Here is a 20,240-nt window from a genome sequence, read left to right as displayed (position 1 = left end):
TAATTAAAGGGATAGTAAATTTGAAAATGTGATGTTTATCTGCTTACCCCCAGTGCATCCAAGATGTAGAGGACTTTTTTTCTTCAACTTCCGGCTAGTGAGGTCTGATCGCGCTCTGACAACGGAAGTGATGTCTCGCCCATATACTTCAATGAGCGCGAGACATCACTTCCGTTGTCAGAGCGCGATCAGACCTCACTAGCCGGAAGTTGAACGAAGTTGGACATAGTGGTGTATTAGAGGTAAAAAATTATATAAATACTGTTCGGTTTCTCGCACAATCCGATCGTTTCGTGTCTTAGGACATCAATGTGTCGTCACGAGCCGCAGGGTTTTATTTGGATTTGTTTATGGAAGTTTTTTCGACTCTTATTGTTCAAGTTCCCAATCACTGCTATTATTTGACTGACAGACGGCAGCGGTTGCAGTTAAAAATCATAATTTGCCTTTGACTGAAGAAAAAAAGTCACCTACATCTTGGATGCACTGGGGGTAAGCAGATAAACATCAAATTTTCATTTTTGGGTGAACTATCCCTTTAACTGTAAAATGAATGAATATAAAAAGTAAAACTAAATAGATTTATGCTTTACAACAATAGGATTACAGATACAAGATGTTGCCATTTTTCACAAATATGAAATAGTTTAAAAACATGAATGAAAAGGAAGTAACCAACGGCGCACTCAGTAATCTTGTAATATTGGGAATAATATTACACTGGGAATAATATTTTCTCAAAGAAATGGTAACATTAATTTTACGTTCACATCCGCGCTCAGGTGCTCGGGTTCTTAGTGCTGTCAAAATAAAAGACATGTCACTGTCAAAATAAAAGTGCTTCTGACCCTTGACAGCCAAACAGAAAAACTTATCAATTAATGTCGTACAATTTAAAAAGGCGAAATAACCATATTTTTATATAAAGAAATTTACAGGTTATCAGCCATAACATAATTAAAATTATCAGAAAATAATCATTGGGCGTGAGTAAATAATCAAACAGAATTTGAATATCAGTGCATCGCTTAAAATCATACCGCTTTGGAATGACATGCATAAATTTTGACAGAATTTTTGTGTGAACGATCCCTTTAAAAGAACAATATATCAAAATGGATTTGATACGAAACCTCTGACAGTTAATGGACACTCGCATCCCACAACACAATTGCATCTTCTTCAAATTCATACTATATAATTCATACACCAGTCTATAAATAGCCATGCTCTGTGAACAGCTCAGGGCATTTTCCATGCTTTCGCTCTTGAAGCGCTCTTACGTAACTGTAAGATTGATGTCATGGCCCAACATGGCAAACAACACAACAACTGACCAGATGAGTGAATCAAATCATTGATTATTGAACCCCTCTCCATATTAGAGTGAAGGATGCAAATGCGTAGGTGAGTGTTCACAAGCTTCAGACTAGGTTTAACATTTGTGCAGTTCATTCATCCTTTGAAGGATGTATAACACAGCTGATATGAGGACCATAAATATACTGGCGCCCAAAAAGCACTGAAGCATTAGAAAACAAAATACCAAAAATATCAACTGGCATCTGCAAACACATGATGCCAGACCTTTTCTCGTAACTAACTTCACTTTTATGAGCACTCATTTTTACCCAAATGGCCCCATGTTGATTTAAAGTGGATATTGGAAGTGAAGTTCACACAGACGGGATTGTGATATATGCTCGGTGACAGTTTTTGGCTGCTCTTCTCTCTCTAACCCTATTGAAATGCATCTCCACTCACTGCTCTCCACAAGAGATCTAGGCATCACACTTAGAGCCTGTCATTCTCATTTGCTTCTCCGAACAGCTATTAACAGCCCAACTATTTACTCTAAAAACACATTTGTATGCATCTGGAATCATGATCATCTGTTTTGAGGTCAATGAACAACGGTAATCAACATATTCAACACATGTGTGTGTATGGTCTGACACAACAATAACAGGGCCTTAAAAAAAATTAGGTTCATTTTTAAAATTCACATCTTCACACATGCCTACAGCATGGCAATTTGGAAGCCATTTTTGACCTCATCTTGTTTAATGGTGTTAATAAGTGATAAATGTAACACATACTTAAAAATGTAGACTCTGAAGAGTTTGTATCTTAGTTCTTTTATGGTTTGGATGAAAATACAATGTTTTACTACATAAGCATGTGGCATAATTCACTTTATCAATAATACACAAGAACCAGTGAGCTTTTGATCAAATCAAGGAACCCCAGATTATGGTAAGCTATTTTAACATTCAGTTCTATAAAACAAGTAACATCTTTTTTTATTATTATTTTACATTAATAGTACTTATTTTTACGAAAATCCCACTATAGTAAATGTTTACTTAAAAAAGTTATCTAATAGTGACTAGAATTGTTTTAAATACTAGTACTAGACATAATATTACTATTTCTTTACTCATATTTAAACATTTGCCATTGAATTCTATGGGGATCTGTGGTTCAGATATCAGCTATTCACTGTATTCCAACTGTTGTTGTTACCAATAGCATTTTTACTAGTAACTTAATACTAATAGTTGATACCTGAAGCACAAATCACCACAGAATTTGTAATTTGCTACCTATAACAAAGAAATAGTTACTTGCCACTATTTGTATAGTGATAAAAAGCAAATAAATAAACAGTTGTATGTAATTGGTGGATCCAAAATGGTCAATATTCATGTTAAAGGGTTAGTTCACTGAAAAATGAAAATTCTATAATTAATTACACACCCTCATGTCGTTCCACACCCGTAAGACCTTCGTTAATCTTCGGAACACAAATTAAGATATTTTAGTTGAAATCCGTTGGCTCACTGAGGCCTTCATAGGGAGCAATGCCATTTCCTCTCTCAAGATCCATAAAAGTACTAAAAACATATTTAAATCGGTTCATGTGAGTACAGTGGTTCAATATTAATATTATAAAGCGATGAGAATATTTTTGGTGTGCCAAAAAACCCCAAAATAACGACTTATTTAGTGCTTCATGAAGCATCGGAGCACAAATAGTTCAGTGATTCGATACACTGATTCATTTGTGCTCCGATGCTTCCTGAAGCATTGTTTTGAAATCGGCCATCACTAAATAAGTCGTTATTTTGTTTTTTTTTTCCGCACCAAAAATATTCTCATCGCGTTATAATATTAATATTGAACCACTGTACTCACATGAACCGATTTAGATATGTTTTTAGTACCTTTATGGAACTTGAGAGAGGAAATGTCATTGCTCCCTACGGAGGCCTCACTGAGCCATCGGATTTCAACTAAAATATCTTAAATTGTGTTCCGAAGATTAACGAAGGTCTTACGGGTGTGGAACGACATGAGGGTGAGTAATAAATGACAGAATTTTCATTTTTGGGTGAACTAACCCTTTAATCATTTATGGCTTATGATTTATCAATATTACTTTTGATTTCATATATTCATGTACTCCTATTCCATATATTAATCCTCATAATATTTTCAAGTATTTACTCTTTAATGTACCCCTTTTATGGTTATTCTTATTGTATCTTTAAGAGTATGTATGCTTGCTATATTCAATTGTTCTTCAAGTGTTCCATTGTGACAGGTTATGTCAACACGTTTGTGGTTAGATATTGGACGCCTGCCAAGTACCGCAGAAGAGATGATGTTTTCAGAATTACTTGCTCATTTGAAACTGATGTACCTAATATGTCTGTTTCCATTTCTGCAACCAAGACATAATGGATGTCTGTTTGACCTTTTCTTATTAGACCAAAACATAAGTGGGATGTAAGTTTTCCTATGCTTATGGTATAAAACGGACTGTGTCTTTGATAGTTTCGCTTTTTTTGGTTCTCGTATCTCTTCGGCTTCTTCTACCTCTCATTTCATTCTGCAAATGTCTTAATTTTAGGGTTGTCAAACGATTAATCGCGATTAATCGCATACAAAATAAAAGTTTGAGTTTGCCTAATATATGTGGGTGTACTGTGTGTAATTATTATGCATATATATATAAAAACACATTCATGAATATATTTGAGAAATATTTACAAGAATATGTAAATTCATTTTTATATAATTTATATTATATATAAATAAAATATTTTGTACATAAATAACATATTTCTCTTAAATATATACACATTAATTTGTGTGTATTTATATATACATAATAATTACACACAGTACACCCACATATATTATGCAAACTCAAACTTTTATTTTGTAAACGATTAATCACGATTAATCGTTTGACAGCCCTACTTGTTCCTTCTTTCTCTATATTCTGATCTTCATCTTCATCTATTAGATACAATACTCTAGATTTTATTATTAACTATTAGTTACTTAATTAATTTGTCTCTATAATTTTTTTAATTACTAAATTTGTTATTCCTTATTCAAATTTGATTATTGCTGCCTGGATCTCATTGCTTCAAGTTTTTGCATCACTGGTTACTAATTGAATATGTACTGGATAACATAACACTGGAAAATATCTATTGAATAGTTATTGGTGAAATTAAATAAATCAAAAATAGACGCTAGTTAGTTTTAAGCAATAAATGTGAAAACGGCTTGCCATATCAGATGCTGATTAGGGGACAGTCACACGAGGAATCAATTCGCCCACTACCATGCAAATCCATGAATCAATGAGCCAGATGTGCTTTAAATGTATTTTCTGTAGAGATTTAGATAAATGTATGAATATTGTACTCACTGCAACGCTGGAAACAGCTGAGTCGGGTCTCTCGATCATCGTCCTGTGGTGGCAACACCCACTCTCAATCCCAATAGATCAGGCATAAAAAGATGAGTCGACTCAGAAAGGGTCGAGTGCAGAAGCGATGATGAACTCTTACAGCTGATTCTGATTTGGACTAAATGAGCAGATTTTTAGGGGAGGTAAACGTGCACGGGACAAAAACAAGCATGCGAGCATCGGCAAGGGAAAAATGTTACAATGCTGCGAGCATGAAAGGCGATTGTCCTCCTCCTGGAGAATTCAACCCCTATTGGTCAGCGACTGGCCACTTGTAGTGATGTCATAGTTTCCGCCCACTCTCGCATTTCATTGGCTCACTGGATTTTTACAATGGATTGTGGTATTTGTAGTGGCAAGCACGTGGACGTAGGAAGAGCGGAAAAGATGCAGTTTACCTCGGCAGATGCATGAGAAATTCTTCAAAACAAAATAAAATATTTTAAAAACAAATTACGTCGAGATCTCAGACAGGAAAATAAAAAAGGACAAACACTTTTAATTAGGCTATCAACAGAGCAGATTATGAGGAGTTTGTCCGTCCAACATTATGTTTTCATTCAGGTTTTGTTGAATAAAGAAGTGTTATGATGGTGTTTGGGAGCTTGTGTTGTCACGCCACCTCTGTTAATGAGGAGATAGAACAAAAATGTGGTTATTAAAAAAAAACGAGAGTGGTTTAGAAGTATAAACAGCATAATTGTTGCTTCGTTTTCAGTGGCGAAGCTCACATTTTTCTCTTTATCTGGTTTCACACAAAACTGGCCTTTAGGGGTCGTAACTCTGAGGGGAAAATGTTCACATTTGAAATGTTTGTTTAAAGTGCTGCCATAGGCTAATAAACATGTTAAAATTACGTCGAATCGGAAATTAAACAACACCTTTGAAAGACTGAAAGAGCTTGAGTTGCTGGAGAGATAAAATGTTACATTAGTCTGAGCAGAATCCTGTAAATTCAGCAATTTAGAGATTATTCAGCTTAGAAATACTCAAATGTGCTTCAGAAACAGAAGATTTTACAATATATATTCTGTGGAACAACAGTTTTGGATTGTATCCAAGTGTTAAACCACATTGTTTTTATTACTTGGTGAACTCTATCATTGGTGAATCAGTTTTTGTGTTGAAAGAACCCACCTCTGAACCAGTAAGACAATCTTTTCTTCAACAACCTTTCTCAGAACCCTCTTCCTCTTAATTTGGTGTTGTACAAGGAGCTAAAATGAATGAAAAAAATGTTGCTTAGTAGTGTATTTCACACAGGAAATACCTCCTAAGCATCTTAAAGCGATAGTTCACCCAAAAATCATCAAAGTCATCGTTTACTCACCCTCAAGTTGTTGCAAACCTGTATTAATTTCTTCAGCTGATCCCAAAAGAAGATATTTTGAAGAATATGGGTAACCAAACAGTTGATAGGCCCCGTTGACTTCCATAGAGGACTTGCAAGAAATGCTACTTGTCCAGTGATAAGACTTCAAAATATCTTCTTTTGTGTTCAGGAGAAGAAAAAAATCATTTTTTTGGGTGAACTATTCCTTTAAAATTGGCCTAGTGCTCTGCTGGCGAATCAGCTACTGTTCATTCATTAGCATCTGTTGGATCATGCAAGTAAAAATACATGCTCTGGAATTCTAACTATTATCATAACTAAAACATTTGGCAGCTCTATGGTTTATGTGATACTGATTATTTAAAGATAGAAGTTCTTTTACCCTTGGTATAATATTATTTATGTTGTCTAAAGCTCCCAGAAGCGACTGGAAAGCGAGTATAGAATAAACATTTTTCAGTTACAGTTACATTTTTTTAGGGAAATTAAAATGATTTCTATATATACACTCAACAGTTTAGCTCTGCAAGTTCCTCACATAAATGTAGAGGGTTGCACAATGAGGGTTGCGTCTGTGGTTGCACAATGTTAACTTTTGTGAATGACCAGAATACAGCCAATGAGAATGTGTTTCTATAGTCTCTATCAGTGTGTGTCCTCACAGCACCTCAGACCAATAGCTAAGTTAACATGGGTGCAATTCAAAATAGCATATGGAGCATGCATGGTGAATGTGACTTAACTTATACTTTGATCAACATTCTTGTTGATCCTGGAACAATATTCCAACCAACCAATCTGATTTAAGAGATAGGTTTACAGTTAAGTTAAGTATAGGCTTACAACCAGGGTTAATGGCTTCTACACCATTCTTATTCACCCATATCATTTCCCTCTGATTTTACGGATAAGTTGAGTAGGATTAGATTTAGTCCAGGGAGTGAATTTCAAGGGAGGATGGAGTTCCAGTTCAAAATGTAGATGTTTTATCCACCTAATAGCCTCCATGCATTTTGCAAATTTCATACATAAATATAGTGGGATTTTCTGCATATGGTTTAAAAATCTAAAATATATCCCCAATTATAGGGTCCACCCAGTGAATCTCTGCCTTTTCCACCATTGTATTTATTATAGAGGTCTGGTGATTGAAATGATCTGTAGTCTAATGATGCCCTCTAGTGAAATATTCAATAGCAGTTGTAATGTGTCCTGTTTATAATAATTATAGGATATTCTATTACCTTTAGAAAATGAATGTTAAAATGTTCCATAAATAAAATGTCTCATAAAATTAAAAATTAACTTTTTTAGAAATTTTACTTGAAGACAACACTGGCATCAATGGAAAGAAATAAATGCAAGATTTTTTAAAATCAAAATACATGTTTTTTTTTTATTATTTAAATTTTGGTAGTACATTTTAGCAAAACTAACTGACAGAATCTAAACTCTTAAGTACAGTACATAAGCAAATACTAAATAAAAATGCAGATAATTTAATAATGGACAATGAAGAAAATCTTAACATATGACAACTTCTATGCACTATTCTCTAATATTAATAATACAGCTTATTTAAAGTTCATATCAGTATATTTATTTTTGACACAGATAATGAGATCAAAACATTTAAATAATATTAAATTATGTTACAATTCAATATTACAGGTTTATTTTACAATTATGGGGTTGTATGTGTGTGTGGACATGTAGAAAATTTCTTCCAAGTTTCATTTTGGTGATTTTGAAGCCCTTTTCTTGTCTATGTGGTTTTTGTTCAGCTTGGCCCAGCTATTTTCAGGGTTCATACAGAATTGTCTCTTCTCAACTGTTTTGAACCTATAGCAGATTACAGGCAAAAGTGTTAAAACAACACAAATGTGAGTGAATTCTAAATGTTAGTAGCAATATTGGTGTACATATTGAGAGGATACTCACACAATGTATCTGACTGGGCAAATGTTACTTGTCCAATGATAAGACTCCAACTTTTTCTCTGGAATTCTGATGTTTTTTTCACTAAAGCAACAGATACTTTTTGCTAAATCATCTGCAAGACCTGAAAAAATGATAAGGTTTCCTTTGAAATTTGAGCCTTAAAACGATTTATATCCTAAGAAAGAGAAAAAATATGTCAGAAGCAGACACTCACCAGCTGAGGTAAGTTGCACAGCACAGCACAGCATCAGAAGCAGTATTGCAGTCTTTAATACAGTCATCATTCTTCAGGTATAATAAACCACACAAGAGAGAGTGAACGTATGTGGTGTATTGTCAGCAGTCCATTATATAGAGACGGCGATCTAATTTTTGTGTTGAAAGAAATCCCCTATGTTTATTCTATGGACCAGTGACACAGCCTTTTCTAAGTATACTGTCTCTGAACCCTCTTCCTCTTTTCTTGAAGCTGTTATATGTGCTAAAAATGCATATGAGCGAATACAATGCAGTGCATTTCAAGTAAATACCCTCATTCAATTCAAATGACGTCCTACAGATTCCTTAAAATGATGCAGCTATTCTTGATTTCTGTGTGTGCCTAAAATAACTTTTGTGTGATAAAAACAACTTTCAAAAAAAAAAATTTGTATTGATAAAGCTGATCTTCTGCTGTAGAATCACAGTGCTGCTGTAATCAATAATGCAAGTCTAACTCAGAGATTGGGCTCTAAATGAGTACAGTGATTCAGATCAAATAACGAAGTGAAACAAAATTTTATGTTAAAAAGTCAAGGGTCAAGAGCTCAACTAAAACAAACCCTGACCTCGATGATGGTAACTTAAAAATAGTGATTTTCTCCTTTGGTGATTCTGCTTGTTATCATCAGGTGTCTTCAGTAATGGTCAATCATCACTCAATTAAACACTTTTTTATCTCATTAATGCTTCAGTGGGTGGAATAAAAATATGGCAGGACTTTTACTTTCTGACCCCTGGACTTCCCACCTCTGGTAATGCAGCATGAGGCATGTCACCTTTGTTGAGATTTATATTTCTACATAAGAGGTTGAAAAGACCCTTGCGCAGCCTTGCAGTGATCAACCTGAAGCTTTAACTTGCACCCCCACTGACGCTAAGTAGGGTTGAGTCCAGTCTATAAATGGATGGGAAACCTCCTGGTAGACTGGGTAGCTGCAGGAAGTGGTGTTAGAAAGGCCAGTGGGGGTTCTAATGCCCCAGTATGGTCGCAATAAGCTGTACTGTAAAAAGGGTGTCACCCTGGTGTAAAATAGCCCATACAACACCTCCCATACCCCCCAACGCCCCAGTACAGTCACCATAAACTGTATTGAATAAAGGGTTAAAATAAACCCCACAAAATAAGGGGTGTAACCCTGGGGCAAAAACATTTTTTTTTTACATTTTTTATGTTCAATTGATTCCCTTTAAGGCTGTGGCTAAAGTCAGCTGTAGTTCTTGTGTTTCTGCTCATCTGTTTATTTCTTCTTACCTTCAGTGATTCTGCTTGATAACTTAATGCTGAGATGATGCTATAAATAATATATAATATATCTGTGTGCCAGATGTGGGCCGGATCTGGGCCGACAGAAAGTTGCTGTGTTTCTTGTTTCTGTCCCAAACAGAGGTGGGAAGTCCAGGGAGTCGGAGCCGGTAGATGTAGGCCCCAAGCAGTTTTACGCCCCTGTTGTTCCTCATGTGTCCAGTAGGGGGAGGCTGTATATTAGTATATGAGCCTAGTCATATATCAGAACAGCGGACCATATCACCAAAGGAGAAAATCACTATTTTTAAGTTATCATCATCAAGGTCAGGGTTTGTTTTAGTTGAGCTCTTGACCCTTGACTTTTACATATTAGGTTTTGTTTGAAGCAGTATTGTGATTCTACAGCAGAAAATCAACTTTTACAACACAAAAATATTTATGTAATTTTAAAGTTCTGATTTAAAAACACAGACATCAAGAATCAGCCTGTGAATCTCAACAGTGGTGAGAGTAATAAAGCATGTTGCAATGCATTCTGGGTGCAACCAATCAAAATTCATCCATGCCTCCCATCATGCATTGCTGCATGAATAAATTATGAGCTGAATTGTCTTAGTAATTTTCTTTATTCTCACTATTTAAATGTTGCTGTTTTTCTGTGACTTTTTAGTAGCTTGTTTTCTAATGTTCAGAGTTGATCTGTTTATCAGAATATGTTGCTTGTCACCGTTGTTGAGATTCATACGCTGATTCTTGATGTCTGTGTGTGCATAAAAGAGTTTTTTTTGTAAAAATGATTTTCTGCAGAATCACTCAGAGACTGGGTTCTAAATGAGTTCATATCAAATAATTATTGTGTAAAAACATAATCAACACTACCTGATCATCTGTCAAGATTGCATGCCTGGTTGGTTTTAACACAGTTAAAACTGCCCAAACAAAATCTGATATCTAAAAGTCAAGGGTCAAGAGCTCAACTAAATCAAACCCTGATCTCGATGATGGTAACTTAAAAATCGTCCCAAACAAAAACAAGATTATTTTTCTTACCCCATTTTTCTTGTCAATTTTACTTAGCTAGTAAAAGCATCTAGTGGCCTGATCTTATCTAATCTTTTTTTTTTTTTTTTGATCATGGACGTAATGCACTTCATTTCAATTTATTAATTCAGCTTAATAATAGTGTCTTTGTAATGTTTTGCGGCATGAGGCATGTCACCATTGTTGAGATTTATATTTCTACATAAGAGGGTCTGGTTGAAAAGACCCTTGTGCAGCCTTGTAGTGATCAACCTGAAGCTTTAACTTGCACCCCCACTGAAGCTAAGCAGGGTTGAGTCCAGTCTATAAATGGATGGGAAACCTTCTGGTAGACTGGGTAGCTGCAGGAAGTGGTGTTAGAAAGGCCAGTGAGTCTGATCAACCTGTGGTCTGTGTGGGTTCTAATGCCCCAGTATGGTCGCAATAAGCTGTACTGTATAAAGGGTGTCACCCTGGTGTAAAATAGCCCATACAACACCTCCCATACCCCCCAACGCCCCAGTACAGTCACCATAAACTGTACTGAATAAAGGGTTAAAATAAACCCCACACAATAAGGGGTGTAACCCTGGGGCAAAAATAATCCCTTCTTTACATTTATGTTCAATTGATTCCCTTTAAGGCTGTGGCTAAAGTCAGCTGTAGTTCTTGTGTTTCTGCTCATTTGTTTTTTTCTTCTTACTTTCAGTGATTCTGCCTGATAACTTAATGCTGAGATAATGCTATAAATAATATATAATATATCTGTGTGCCAGATGTGGGCCGGATCTGGGCTGACAGAAAGTTGCTATCTGGGATAAGATCTCGTAACCAAATAAAACCGCAGTCATTGACATCTCATAACTGAATGAAACCGACTGATATTGAGATCTCGTAACCAACTGTTTCCTGCAATACTGACAGTCACTGAGATCTCGTAACGGTATAAAATCGACCCATATTGAAATCTCATAACCCAGCTAAACCAACCGTCATTGAGATCTTGTAACCCAACAAAACCGAATCTATGTTCACGCGAAGCTGGAGCTTGCCATTGAGACCTCGTAACCCAACAAAACTAACCGTCATTGAGATCTCGTAACCGGATAAAACCAACCATCATTGAGATCTCATAACCAAGCAAAAGCAACCGTTACTGAGACATCGTAATTGAATTAAACTGATCATCATTGAGACATTGTAACCCAGCAAAACCAACCCAGCAAATCCGACCATCATCGAGATTTTGTAACAGAAAAAAATTTACCGTCATTGAGATCTCGTAACCGAATAAAACCGACCCGTCATTGAGATCTCGTAACGGAAAAAATTGACCGTCATTGAGATCTCGCAACCGAATAAAACCGACCGTCATTGAGATCTCGTAACCCAGCAAAGCCGACCGTCATTAAGATCTCGTAACTGAATGAAACCAACCGTCATTCAGATCTTGTATCCGACCATTTCCCGCAATACTGACAGTCATTGAGATCTCGTAACCGAATAAAACCGACCGTCATTGAGATCTCGTGACGGAATAAAACCGACCATCATTGAGATCTCGTGACCGAATAAAACCGACCATCATTGAGATCTCGTAACTGAATGAAACCGACCGTCATTGAGATCTTGTAACTGAATGAAACCAACCGTCATTGAGATCTCGAAACCGAATAAAACCGACCATCATTGAGATCTCGTAACCGAATAAAACCGACTGTCATTGAGGTCTCGTAACTGAATGAAACCAACCATCATTGAGATCTCGTAACCGAATAAAATCGACCGATATTGAGATCTCGTAAACCCAGCAAAACCAACCGTCATTGAGATCTTGTGACCAAATAAAACCTACCGTCATTGAGATCTTGTAACCCAACAAAACCGACTATCATTAAGATCTCATAACCAAATAAAAACAACCACCAGTAAAATCTCGTAAAATTGACAGAACATAAATCCGAATAAAACCAACTGTCATCGAGATCTCGTAAACAACTAAAACTGACCATCATTGAGATTTCGTAACCGAACACAACTGAATAAAACCCAGCAAAACCAACCGTCATTGAGATTTCGTAGCCGAATAAAACTGACTGTCATTGAGATCACAGGTGGAAAGTCCAGGGGTCAGAGAGTAAAAGTCCTGCCATATTTTTATTCCACCCACTGAAGCATTAATGAGATAAATAAGTGTTTGATTGAGTGATGATTGACCCTTATTGAAGACACCTGATGATAACAAGCAGAATCACATAAGAAGAAAATCACTATTTTTAAGTTACCATCATCGAGGTCAGGGTTTGTTTTAGTTGAGCTCTTGACCCTTGACTTTTTAATATTAGATTTTGTTTGGGCAGTTTTAACTACATTAAAACCAACCAGACGAGCAAAGTTAAAAGCTGATCAGGTGGTGTTGGTTAGGTTTTCTCAAAATCATTATTTGATCTGAATCACTGAACTCATTTAGAGCCCAACCTTAGATTTACATTATTGATTACAGCAGCACTGTGATTCTACAGCAGAAGATCAACTTTTACAATACAAAAATATATATATTTTTTAAAGTTCAGAAATTTCATTTAAACACACAGACATCAAGAATCAGCCTGTGAATCTCAACAGTGGTGAGAGTAATAAAGCATGTTGCAATGCATTCTGGGTGCCACCAATCAAAATTCATCCATGGCTCCCATCATGCATTGCTGCATGAATAAATTATGAGCTGAATTGTCTTAGTAATTTTCTTTATTCTCACTATTTAAATGTTGCTGTTTTTCTGTGACTTTTTAGTAGCTTGTTTTCTAATGTTCAGAGTTGATCTGTTTATCAGAATATGTTGCTTGTCACCGTTGTTGAGATTCATACGCTGATTATTGATGTCTGTGTGTGCCTAAAATGTTTTTTTTTTTTTATTGAGGTAAGGATAACTTTCAAAAAAAGATTTTTGTATTGATAAAGTTGATCATCTGCTGTAGAATCACAGTGCTGCTGTAATCATTAGTGTAAATCTAACTCATAGATTGGGCCCAAAATGAATTTGGTGATTCAGGTCAAATAATGGTTATGTGAAAACATAACCAACACCACCTGATCATCTTTTTTCTTTGCTTGTCTGGTTGGTTTTAATGCAGTTAAAACAGCACACACAAAATCTAATATTAAAAAGTCAAGGGTCAAGAGCTCAACTAAAACAAACCCTGACCTCGATGATGGTAACTTAAAAATAGTGATTTTCTCCTTTGGTGATTCTGCTTGTTAACATCAGGTGTCTTTAATAATGGTTAATCATCACTCAATTAAACACTTATTTATCTCATTAATGCTTCAGTGGGTGGAATAAAAATATGGCAGGATTTTTACTCTCTGACCCCTGGACTTTCCACCTCTGATCTCATAACGTTCCCAGAACATTCTCAGAAAGTCCCCACTGGTGTTATGGACATTGTCTAGTAATGTTCCCAGTACGTTCAGAGACAGTCACAATGTGGATGACTCACGCCATGTAAAATAAATCACTGTATTTGTCAAATCCCTATTTATAAAACGTTGCACCTAGTTTTTAGATTATGATGTTTTAAACTTTGCTATTAAAAATGACTGTGTATTTTCTCAGTTACTTCAATCCTTCCTCCACAATTATCCCACTGTGCTAAAAGAATACATCTGAGATTTAAATATAATTGTGATTGCCACAATTTGTACATAGCTATGTTTCAAAAGTGAAACAGTGTGTAACTTTAAAAAACTTGACGTAACTTTTATGTTAACTGAGGTGGTTACAAGAAGAACTTGTTTAACTTGTTCCAAACTTTGTTACCTGACATATACTGAAAATTTCTGTAGAGAAAGACATGTTTTCACTTTGAGAACAACATGAAATTATTAGTTCTCTTCTGTGTGTTGTCATTTCCAACAGCTGTTTTTACAGGTAGGATTTCATTAGATTTGCCTTCAAATCAGATGAATTCAGGTGTTTAATTTCATTTCATTTGTACATGCTTATTTTAAACATTTACAAAATGTTATTATTGCTTCAGTTTTGTGTAGGATCTCAATATACTGACTGTTTCTGTATGAATACAAATGAAAATGTCTTTGTGTTACCTTCTCTCACAGGTTCTCACTCCTTTCAGTTTCTTGTAACTTACATTGAAGGAGAGACACCATTTCCTACACTTAGTGTCCTATTTATGTTGGATGACATTATAGTTGGATATTATGATTCAGAGTCAAACAGCTTCATTCCAAGAGGAAATACTACAAATGAAGATGAGGAGGTTGATTTTATAAATTATAGTATAATTAAATATTTGCATCCTTTTATTTCAGGAAAACTAACAGAAAGATTTTATAACAAAACAGAAGGTAAGTTTATTTGGAAAGAAAATACAACTGAAATAAAAAAAGATCTATCAGATCAGATCTATGCTTATAAAGCACTGATCCTGGGAGTCATGAGGTCAGTGAGACATGAAACAAGATGCTGGAGTTTGTTTTGACATCTGATATTCTTCTCAATCTAAACAGGTCCTGTAGTTTTTCAGATACTGAGGCTGTGTGAAGTGTTGGACAATGACAAACTCGGGCAAATGATCACTAAGTATGCTTTTAAAGGCTCTACTACAGAAGAACTGTGTTTTATTGATGACATATTGACATATCAAGGCATAGAAAAACCATCAACACTACTTATGGAGATATACAAATGGCGGCATGTAAATATTTGTTACCCACGCTGCACAACGAATCTCAGGAGTTACCTTAAAAAGAGAGGAACTCAAGGGAAGAGGAGAGGTACTTTTCCACTGTTTTCTCTCCTGCCTTTATATGGACTGTCAGAAAAGCAATTACATTTTTTTTTTTTTACATCATCTGGTATGTGTGATTTTTTGAGTAAAAGATATAAGGAAAGGCACACAAAAAGATAAAGAAAATGAGCTTAAAAATTAAATCTCACTTGTTTCTTTTTCAATGAGTGAACACCCCGCTAGAAATTATACGTTCCCAGAACATTCTCAGAAAGTCCCTACTGGTGTTATGGACGTTGTCTAGTAATGTTCCCAGTACGTTCAGAGACAGTCACAATGTGGAGTTCTTTTTCCACCATATAACGTTCCCCAAACCTTAAAAGAACTCCACGTCATGACCGTCTCTGAACGTTCTGGGAACGTTACGGTGCCAGGTTACCCAGCTAGAAATTATATGTTCCAGAACATTCTCAGAAAGTCCCTACTGGTGTTATGGACGTTGTCTAGTAATGTTCCCAGTACGTTCAGAGACAGTCACAATGTGGAGTTCTTTTAAGGAGTTCTTTTTCCACCAAATAACATTCCCCAAACCTTAAAAGAACTCCATCGTGACCATTTCTGAGCATTCTAAGAACGTTACTAGACAACGTCCTTAACACCAGTGGACGTTCTTTTAAGGTTTGGGGAACGTTATGGTGGACCTTCAGGGAACATTCAGGACGTTCTGGGAATGTTTAGGGGACTATTACTATAGGACGTTCTGTTAACTTCCCAAATGTCCTCTTTGTAACGTTCTCGCACGACCATAAAATAACCAAAATAGAACGTCCCCCTAAACTCATACACTGTAAAATGTAATTAGTTGAGTTTATTTAGAAAGCTTAATTAAACTGTTGGGTTTACATAAAAAACTTAAGGAAACCGATTGCCTTAAATTTAGCAAGTACACTCAAAAAAATGATTCTAGCTGCTTGTTCAGTTTATTTAAATAAAATAAGCTGAACCAACACAAATCTTTAGTTTTTTACTTAATTGGCATTCGCACTCAATTGTATTATGTTAAATGAAATTAAATTTGCAAAATGTTAGGTCAACCTAAACCATTTGTGTTGGGACTACATGAATCATTTATGTTGCATTGATTGAACCTGGGCAGTGGATTTCTAGTTCCCAGCATGCTTTGCGTAGGGAAAGATTGGGACAGTAAATGTTGAATTTAAGTGCTGTTTAATGTGTTTTTTAGTAAAGGGAAATACCTTTTAAAGTTTGAAGTTCAGTTATATTTGACATTTAAAAGAGTTGTTATGTTGATTTTTTGAGGTTACCATTATGCTGAAGTGTAGACCTTGTGGTTAGGCTCTAGGTGGCTACGTAAAACAAATTTATATTGATCTCAACGAGCATTAACTGTGCTCAAGCCAGTAATGAGAAGTTCTTTATCTGATCGTTACTTGCATGCTATAAATGTTACTTAGCATATGAAAAAGTGTTATTGTAGTTTAGTTTTTATAGAAATATAAATAAATTAGTTTGAGGGCCAGCACAAAATTTACACAGTCTATGGTCATCAGCTTTTCCCCTCTCAATGGTAATGAAACATGTATGTCTGTGTACAACAGCTACTCAAAACCTAAGCACAAGCGCACATCTTCACCGTGATGGTAACAAAAAAAAAAAAAAAAAAAAAGCACTGGTTGGATCAACAAGAATGAATTATGTTCAGGAAACATACACAGAATACGTCAAATGAAACTGGTGTGATCTCATTCAATTAGGATGAATTTCACTGATTAGTAAAATTAACCTAGCTTAAGTTCAAATAAATCAGTTCAACTGTGTGGAAATAGGTGTCATAATTGAATTAAGTTAGACCAACAAGTTATTTTTTTGAGTGTAAGTTAACTCATCATTTTGAATTGATAAAACTGCCACACAGTACAGAGTACTTAGAAATCTTGAGTATTCACTGTAAAATGTAATTAGTTGAGTTTACTTAGAAAGTTTAATTAAACTGTTGGGTTTACATAAAAAACTTGAGTAAACCGAGGATTGGTAATTCAATTTTACAAGTTCAGTCATGTTAAAAATCTTGTTCACATTATGTGGAAACTGCCTTAAATTTCTCAAGTATTTTTTACTCAAAGTTGCAACAATGGACCATACATTTATTTGTATTTATTAAACTGGAGATACTGTTGAAAATAATAAAGTTTGATGTCACCATCATGGTGGAAAGTGTTTGCTTTAGTTGGGCTTTTGACCTTGACTTTTAACATTAGTGTTTTTCTGGCTGTTGTGACTCAGTGTTTGTAAGACACAGTTGTTATGGTGAAAAAAGCCAAGAGAAATACTGGGATTGATCTGTACTTATAATGTCATCATCAAAATTCCACAGATTTCATTCCAAGGTTTGTACTTGATTGAAATTGTGCTTTGTTACTATAAACAATTAGATAGTTTATTGCTGAAAGTAGATCAAGAGACTGAGCATATATGTTTTAATATTATATTTGGCAAAAAACATTTGGGACTACTTTTAGACACACAGAGACATCAATAGTCAGCGTATAAATCTCAACAACGGTGACATGCAATGCATGCTGGGAGCCATCATAGTATAAAACTCATCCATGGCTCCCAGCATGCATTGCAGCATGAAGCATGTGACCGTTGCTGAGATTTACACTGATTCTTGATGTCTCTGTGTGTCTGTATAGTCCAAAATGTTTTTTGACTAACATATTAAAAATATGATTTCAACAGTGCTCCGTCTCTTGCTATAGTTTCATTGATTATTAAAAAATACTTATTTGTTTTTAATGACAAACCACACTTTTGATCAAGTATAAACCTCAGGATTAAACTGGGTATTCTATGATACCATCCGGAAAGATGCAAGAGATCAATCCCAGCCAGAGAAACACAAATGTTAAAAGTCAAGGTCAAGAGCCCAACTAAAGCAAACACTTTCCACCATGATGGTGACATCAAACTTTATTATTTTCAACAGTTTCTCCAGTTTAATAAATACAAATAAATGTATGGTCCATTGATGCAACTTTGAGTAAAAAATGCTTGAGAAATTTAAGGCAGTTTCTACATAATGTGAACAAGATTTTTAACATGACTGAACTAAGTACTCAATTTGTAAAATTGAATTACCAATCCTCGGTTTACTCAAGTTTTTTATGTAAACCCAACAGTTTAATTAAGCTTTCAAAGTAAACTCAACTAATTACATTTTACAGTGAATACTCAAGATTTCTAAGTACTCTGTACTGTGTGTTAGCTAGTTTTATCAATTCAAAATGATGAGTTAACTTACTTGCTAAATTTAAGGCAATCGGTTTCCTTAAGTTTTTCATGTAAACCCAAGAGTTTAATTAAGCTTTCTAAGTAAACTCAACTAATTACATTTTACAGTGTATCGGGAATGTTACTAAATGACCAACAGAGGACCATGTGGGAACATTCTGTTAATGTCCCAAATATCCTCTTTGTAATGTTCTTTTTTGACCATAAAATAACCAAAATGGAACGTCCCCCTAAAGTCATATAAGGAAACTTGAACTGCAGCACTTTCAATACCAAAATAGGACGTTTTAGGAACATCCTGAATGTTCTGTAAAGATTCAGAATTGTTGTCACCTTTTGAGAACTTTTAGGGAACCTTGCGCAAGATCCTGAGAACATTGCCCTCTTGGGCATGCGCTTAACCTTCACAAGATCAAGGTCGTTAAACCTAAATATTACAATGTACAAATTTGATGCTGTAATTTTGTAGAAATGTTGTATTCATTATTCATGCTTTCCACAGTAAAGCCGCGGGTCAGACTCATTCAGAAATCAAACTCAGATTCTGGAGGGTTTCGTGTGAGTTGTTTGGCGACAGGATTTTACCCTCGTCACATCAACCTGACCCTGTTCAGAGATGGACAGCCTGTATCTGATCATGAGATCACTGGAGGAGATCTGCTGCCCAATGGTGACGGGACGTACCAGATGAGGAAGAGTCTGGAGATCAGTGCAGACGAACACAAATACACCTGCTCTGCCACACACCTCAGTCTGGACAACAAACTGGACGTCACTTTAGGTAATCAGGTGTAAAACAAAACAAATAGCAAATGCATCTTTAACCTGTTTGTGACCTTTACAACATTTTTGATTTTTCAGAATTTGATCCTGGTGAACCATTTAAATCAGTGATTCCCTCAGTGCTGATAGTTTTGGCTCTGATGTTGGTGTTTGGAACCGGAGTCCTCATATATAAATGCAGGAGGAGACGAGCAGGTAGCATCTACAAAATAAAAATGATCCATTTAGTATAGATGTGATGCATTAGATTAATCCTAAGTAATTTATTTATTTATGATACAATGCTTGATTGACATTAATAATTCTGCAGTTTTTTTTTTTTTACTTTCTTTGATGTTCTAGCTTCATCTAAAAGTGATTATTCAGCTGCTTCTAGTGAGTATTTGGTTTTAAATTTTATTTATCTTATAAAATGCTCACTAATTCTGCTAACTAATTCAAATTAAAATTAACATTATTTTGTTTTCAGCATCTGAAGACAGTTATAAAACAACATCAACACATAAAACACAACAGGAGGCCCGATAGATGAGTGAAACATTTCTGAACTTGTAAATGTCTATCTATCAGGAAGACTTCTAATATAAAAACAATGGGATTGTTTGGGCCAATGTACTTTATTGCAAATATGTCAGTGAGTGTAAATATTTACATTCTTTAAATTCTTATGTTGTCTGACTTGTTTTTTGATATGTATCTTTATATATGTATTTGAAGATTTGTAATTGTACATGCTTTGTATGTGATTATTATCATTATTCTGTATAGTTTCAATAACATGCCTGTATGCCTGACAGTTGGTATTAGATACTGGAAACC

General features: G+C 35.2%; 3 protein-coding genes across 4 annotated transcripts in view; 1 reads left to right on the top strand and 2 right to left on the bottom strand.

The window, feature by feature from the left end:
* septin15 (septin 15) overlaps window positions 1-5,003 on the bottom strand; it is a 39,588-nt gene extending 34,585 nt beyond the window's left edge. For both annotated transcript variants that reach the window (XM_067379074.1, XM_067379075.1), the window contains exon 1: window positions 4,730-5,003. In XM_067379074.1, coding sequence (XP_067235175.1) covers window positions 4,730-4,768 — 39 coding nt within the window. In that variant the 5' untranslated portion in view covers window positions 4,769-5,003. The remainder of the gene's footprint in view (window positions 1-4,729) is intronic.
* Window positions 5,004-7,530: 2,527 nt separating this feature from the next.
* On the bottom strand, window positions 7,531-8,396 carry LOC137015510 (monocyte chemotactic protein 1B-like). Its single transcript, XM_067380527.1, has 3 exons — window positions 8,260-8,396; window positions 8,046-8,166; window positions 7,531-7,946 (listed from the first exon to the last, which is right to left on the bottom strand). The coding sequence occupies exons 1-3, from the start codon at window positions 8,327-8,329 to the stop codon at window positions 7,838-7,840; spliced, it is 300 nt and encodes a 99-aa protein (XP_067236628.1). The 5' UTR covers window positions 8,330-8,396; the 3' UTR covers window positions 7,531-7,837.
* Window positions 8,397-9,278: 882 nt separating this feature from the next.
* Window positions 9,279-20,234, top strand: LOC137015621 (major histocompatibility complex class I-related gene protein-like). The gene is made up of 8 exons (XM_067380670.1): window positions 9,279-9,304; window positions 9,632-9,771; window positions 14,692-14,940; window positions 15,103-15,369; window positions 19,141-19,419; window positions 19,500-19,616; window positions 19,764-19,796; window positions 19,891-20,234. The coding sequence occupies exons 1-8, from the start codon at window positions 9,279-9,281 to the stop codon at window positions 19,947-19,949; spliced, it is 1,170 nt and encodes a 389-aa protein (XP_067236771.1). The 3' UTR covers window positions 19,950-20,234.
* The last annotated feature ends 6 nt before the right edge of the window (window positions 20,235-20,240 follow it).

Source organism: Chanodichthys erythropterus, chromosome 24, assembly GCF_024489055.1.
Source record: "Chanodichthys erythropterus isolate Z2021 chromosome 24, ASM2448905v1, whole genome shotgun sequence".
NCBI lineage: Eukaryota > Metazoa > Chordata > Actinopteri > Cypriniformes > Xenocyprididae > Chanodichthys > Chanodichthys erythropterus.
This window is presented reverse-complemented; position numbering and strand designations above follow the sequence as displayed.

What these genes read in the sequence shown, in the direction of transcription:
- LOC137015510 (XM_067380527.1), bottom strand. Translation starts at nt 8,329, where the DNA reads ATGATGACTGTATTAAAGACTGCAATACTGCTTCTGATGCTGTGCTGT. An exon ending in TGTGCAACTTACCTCAGCTG is followed by an intron (nt 8,167 to 8,259) that starts GTGAGTGTCTGC and finishes TCATTTTTTCAG; the next exon opens with GTCTTGCAGATGATTTAGCA. An exon ending in TGCCCAGTCAGATACATTGT is followed by an intron (nt 7,947 to 8,045) that starts GTGAGTATCCTC and finishes AATCTGCTATAG; the next exon opens with GTTCAAAACAGTTGAGAAGA.
- LOC137015621 (XM_067380670.1), top strand. Translation starts at nt 9,279, where the DNA reads ATGCCCCAGTATGGTCGCAATAAGCT. An exon ending in TGTTGTTCCTCATGTGTCCA is followed by an intron (nt 9,772 to 14,691) that starts GTAGGGGGAGGC and finishes CTTCTCTCACAG; the next exon opens with GTTCTCACTCCTTTCAGTTT. An exon ending in AACTCAAGGGAAGAGGAGAG is followed by an intron (nt 15,370 to 19,140) that starts GTACTTTTCCAC and finishes TGCTTTCCACAG; the next exon opens with TAAAGCCGCGGGTCAGACTC.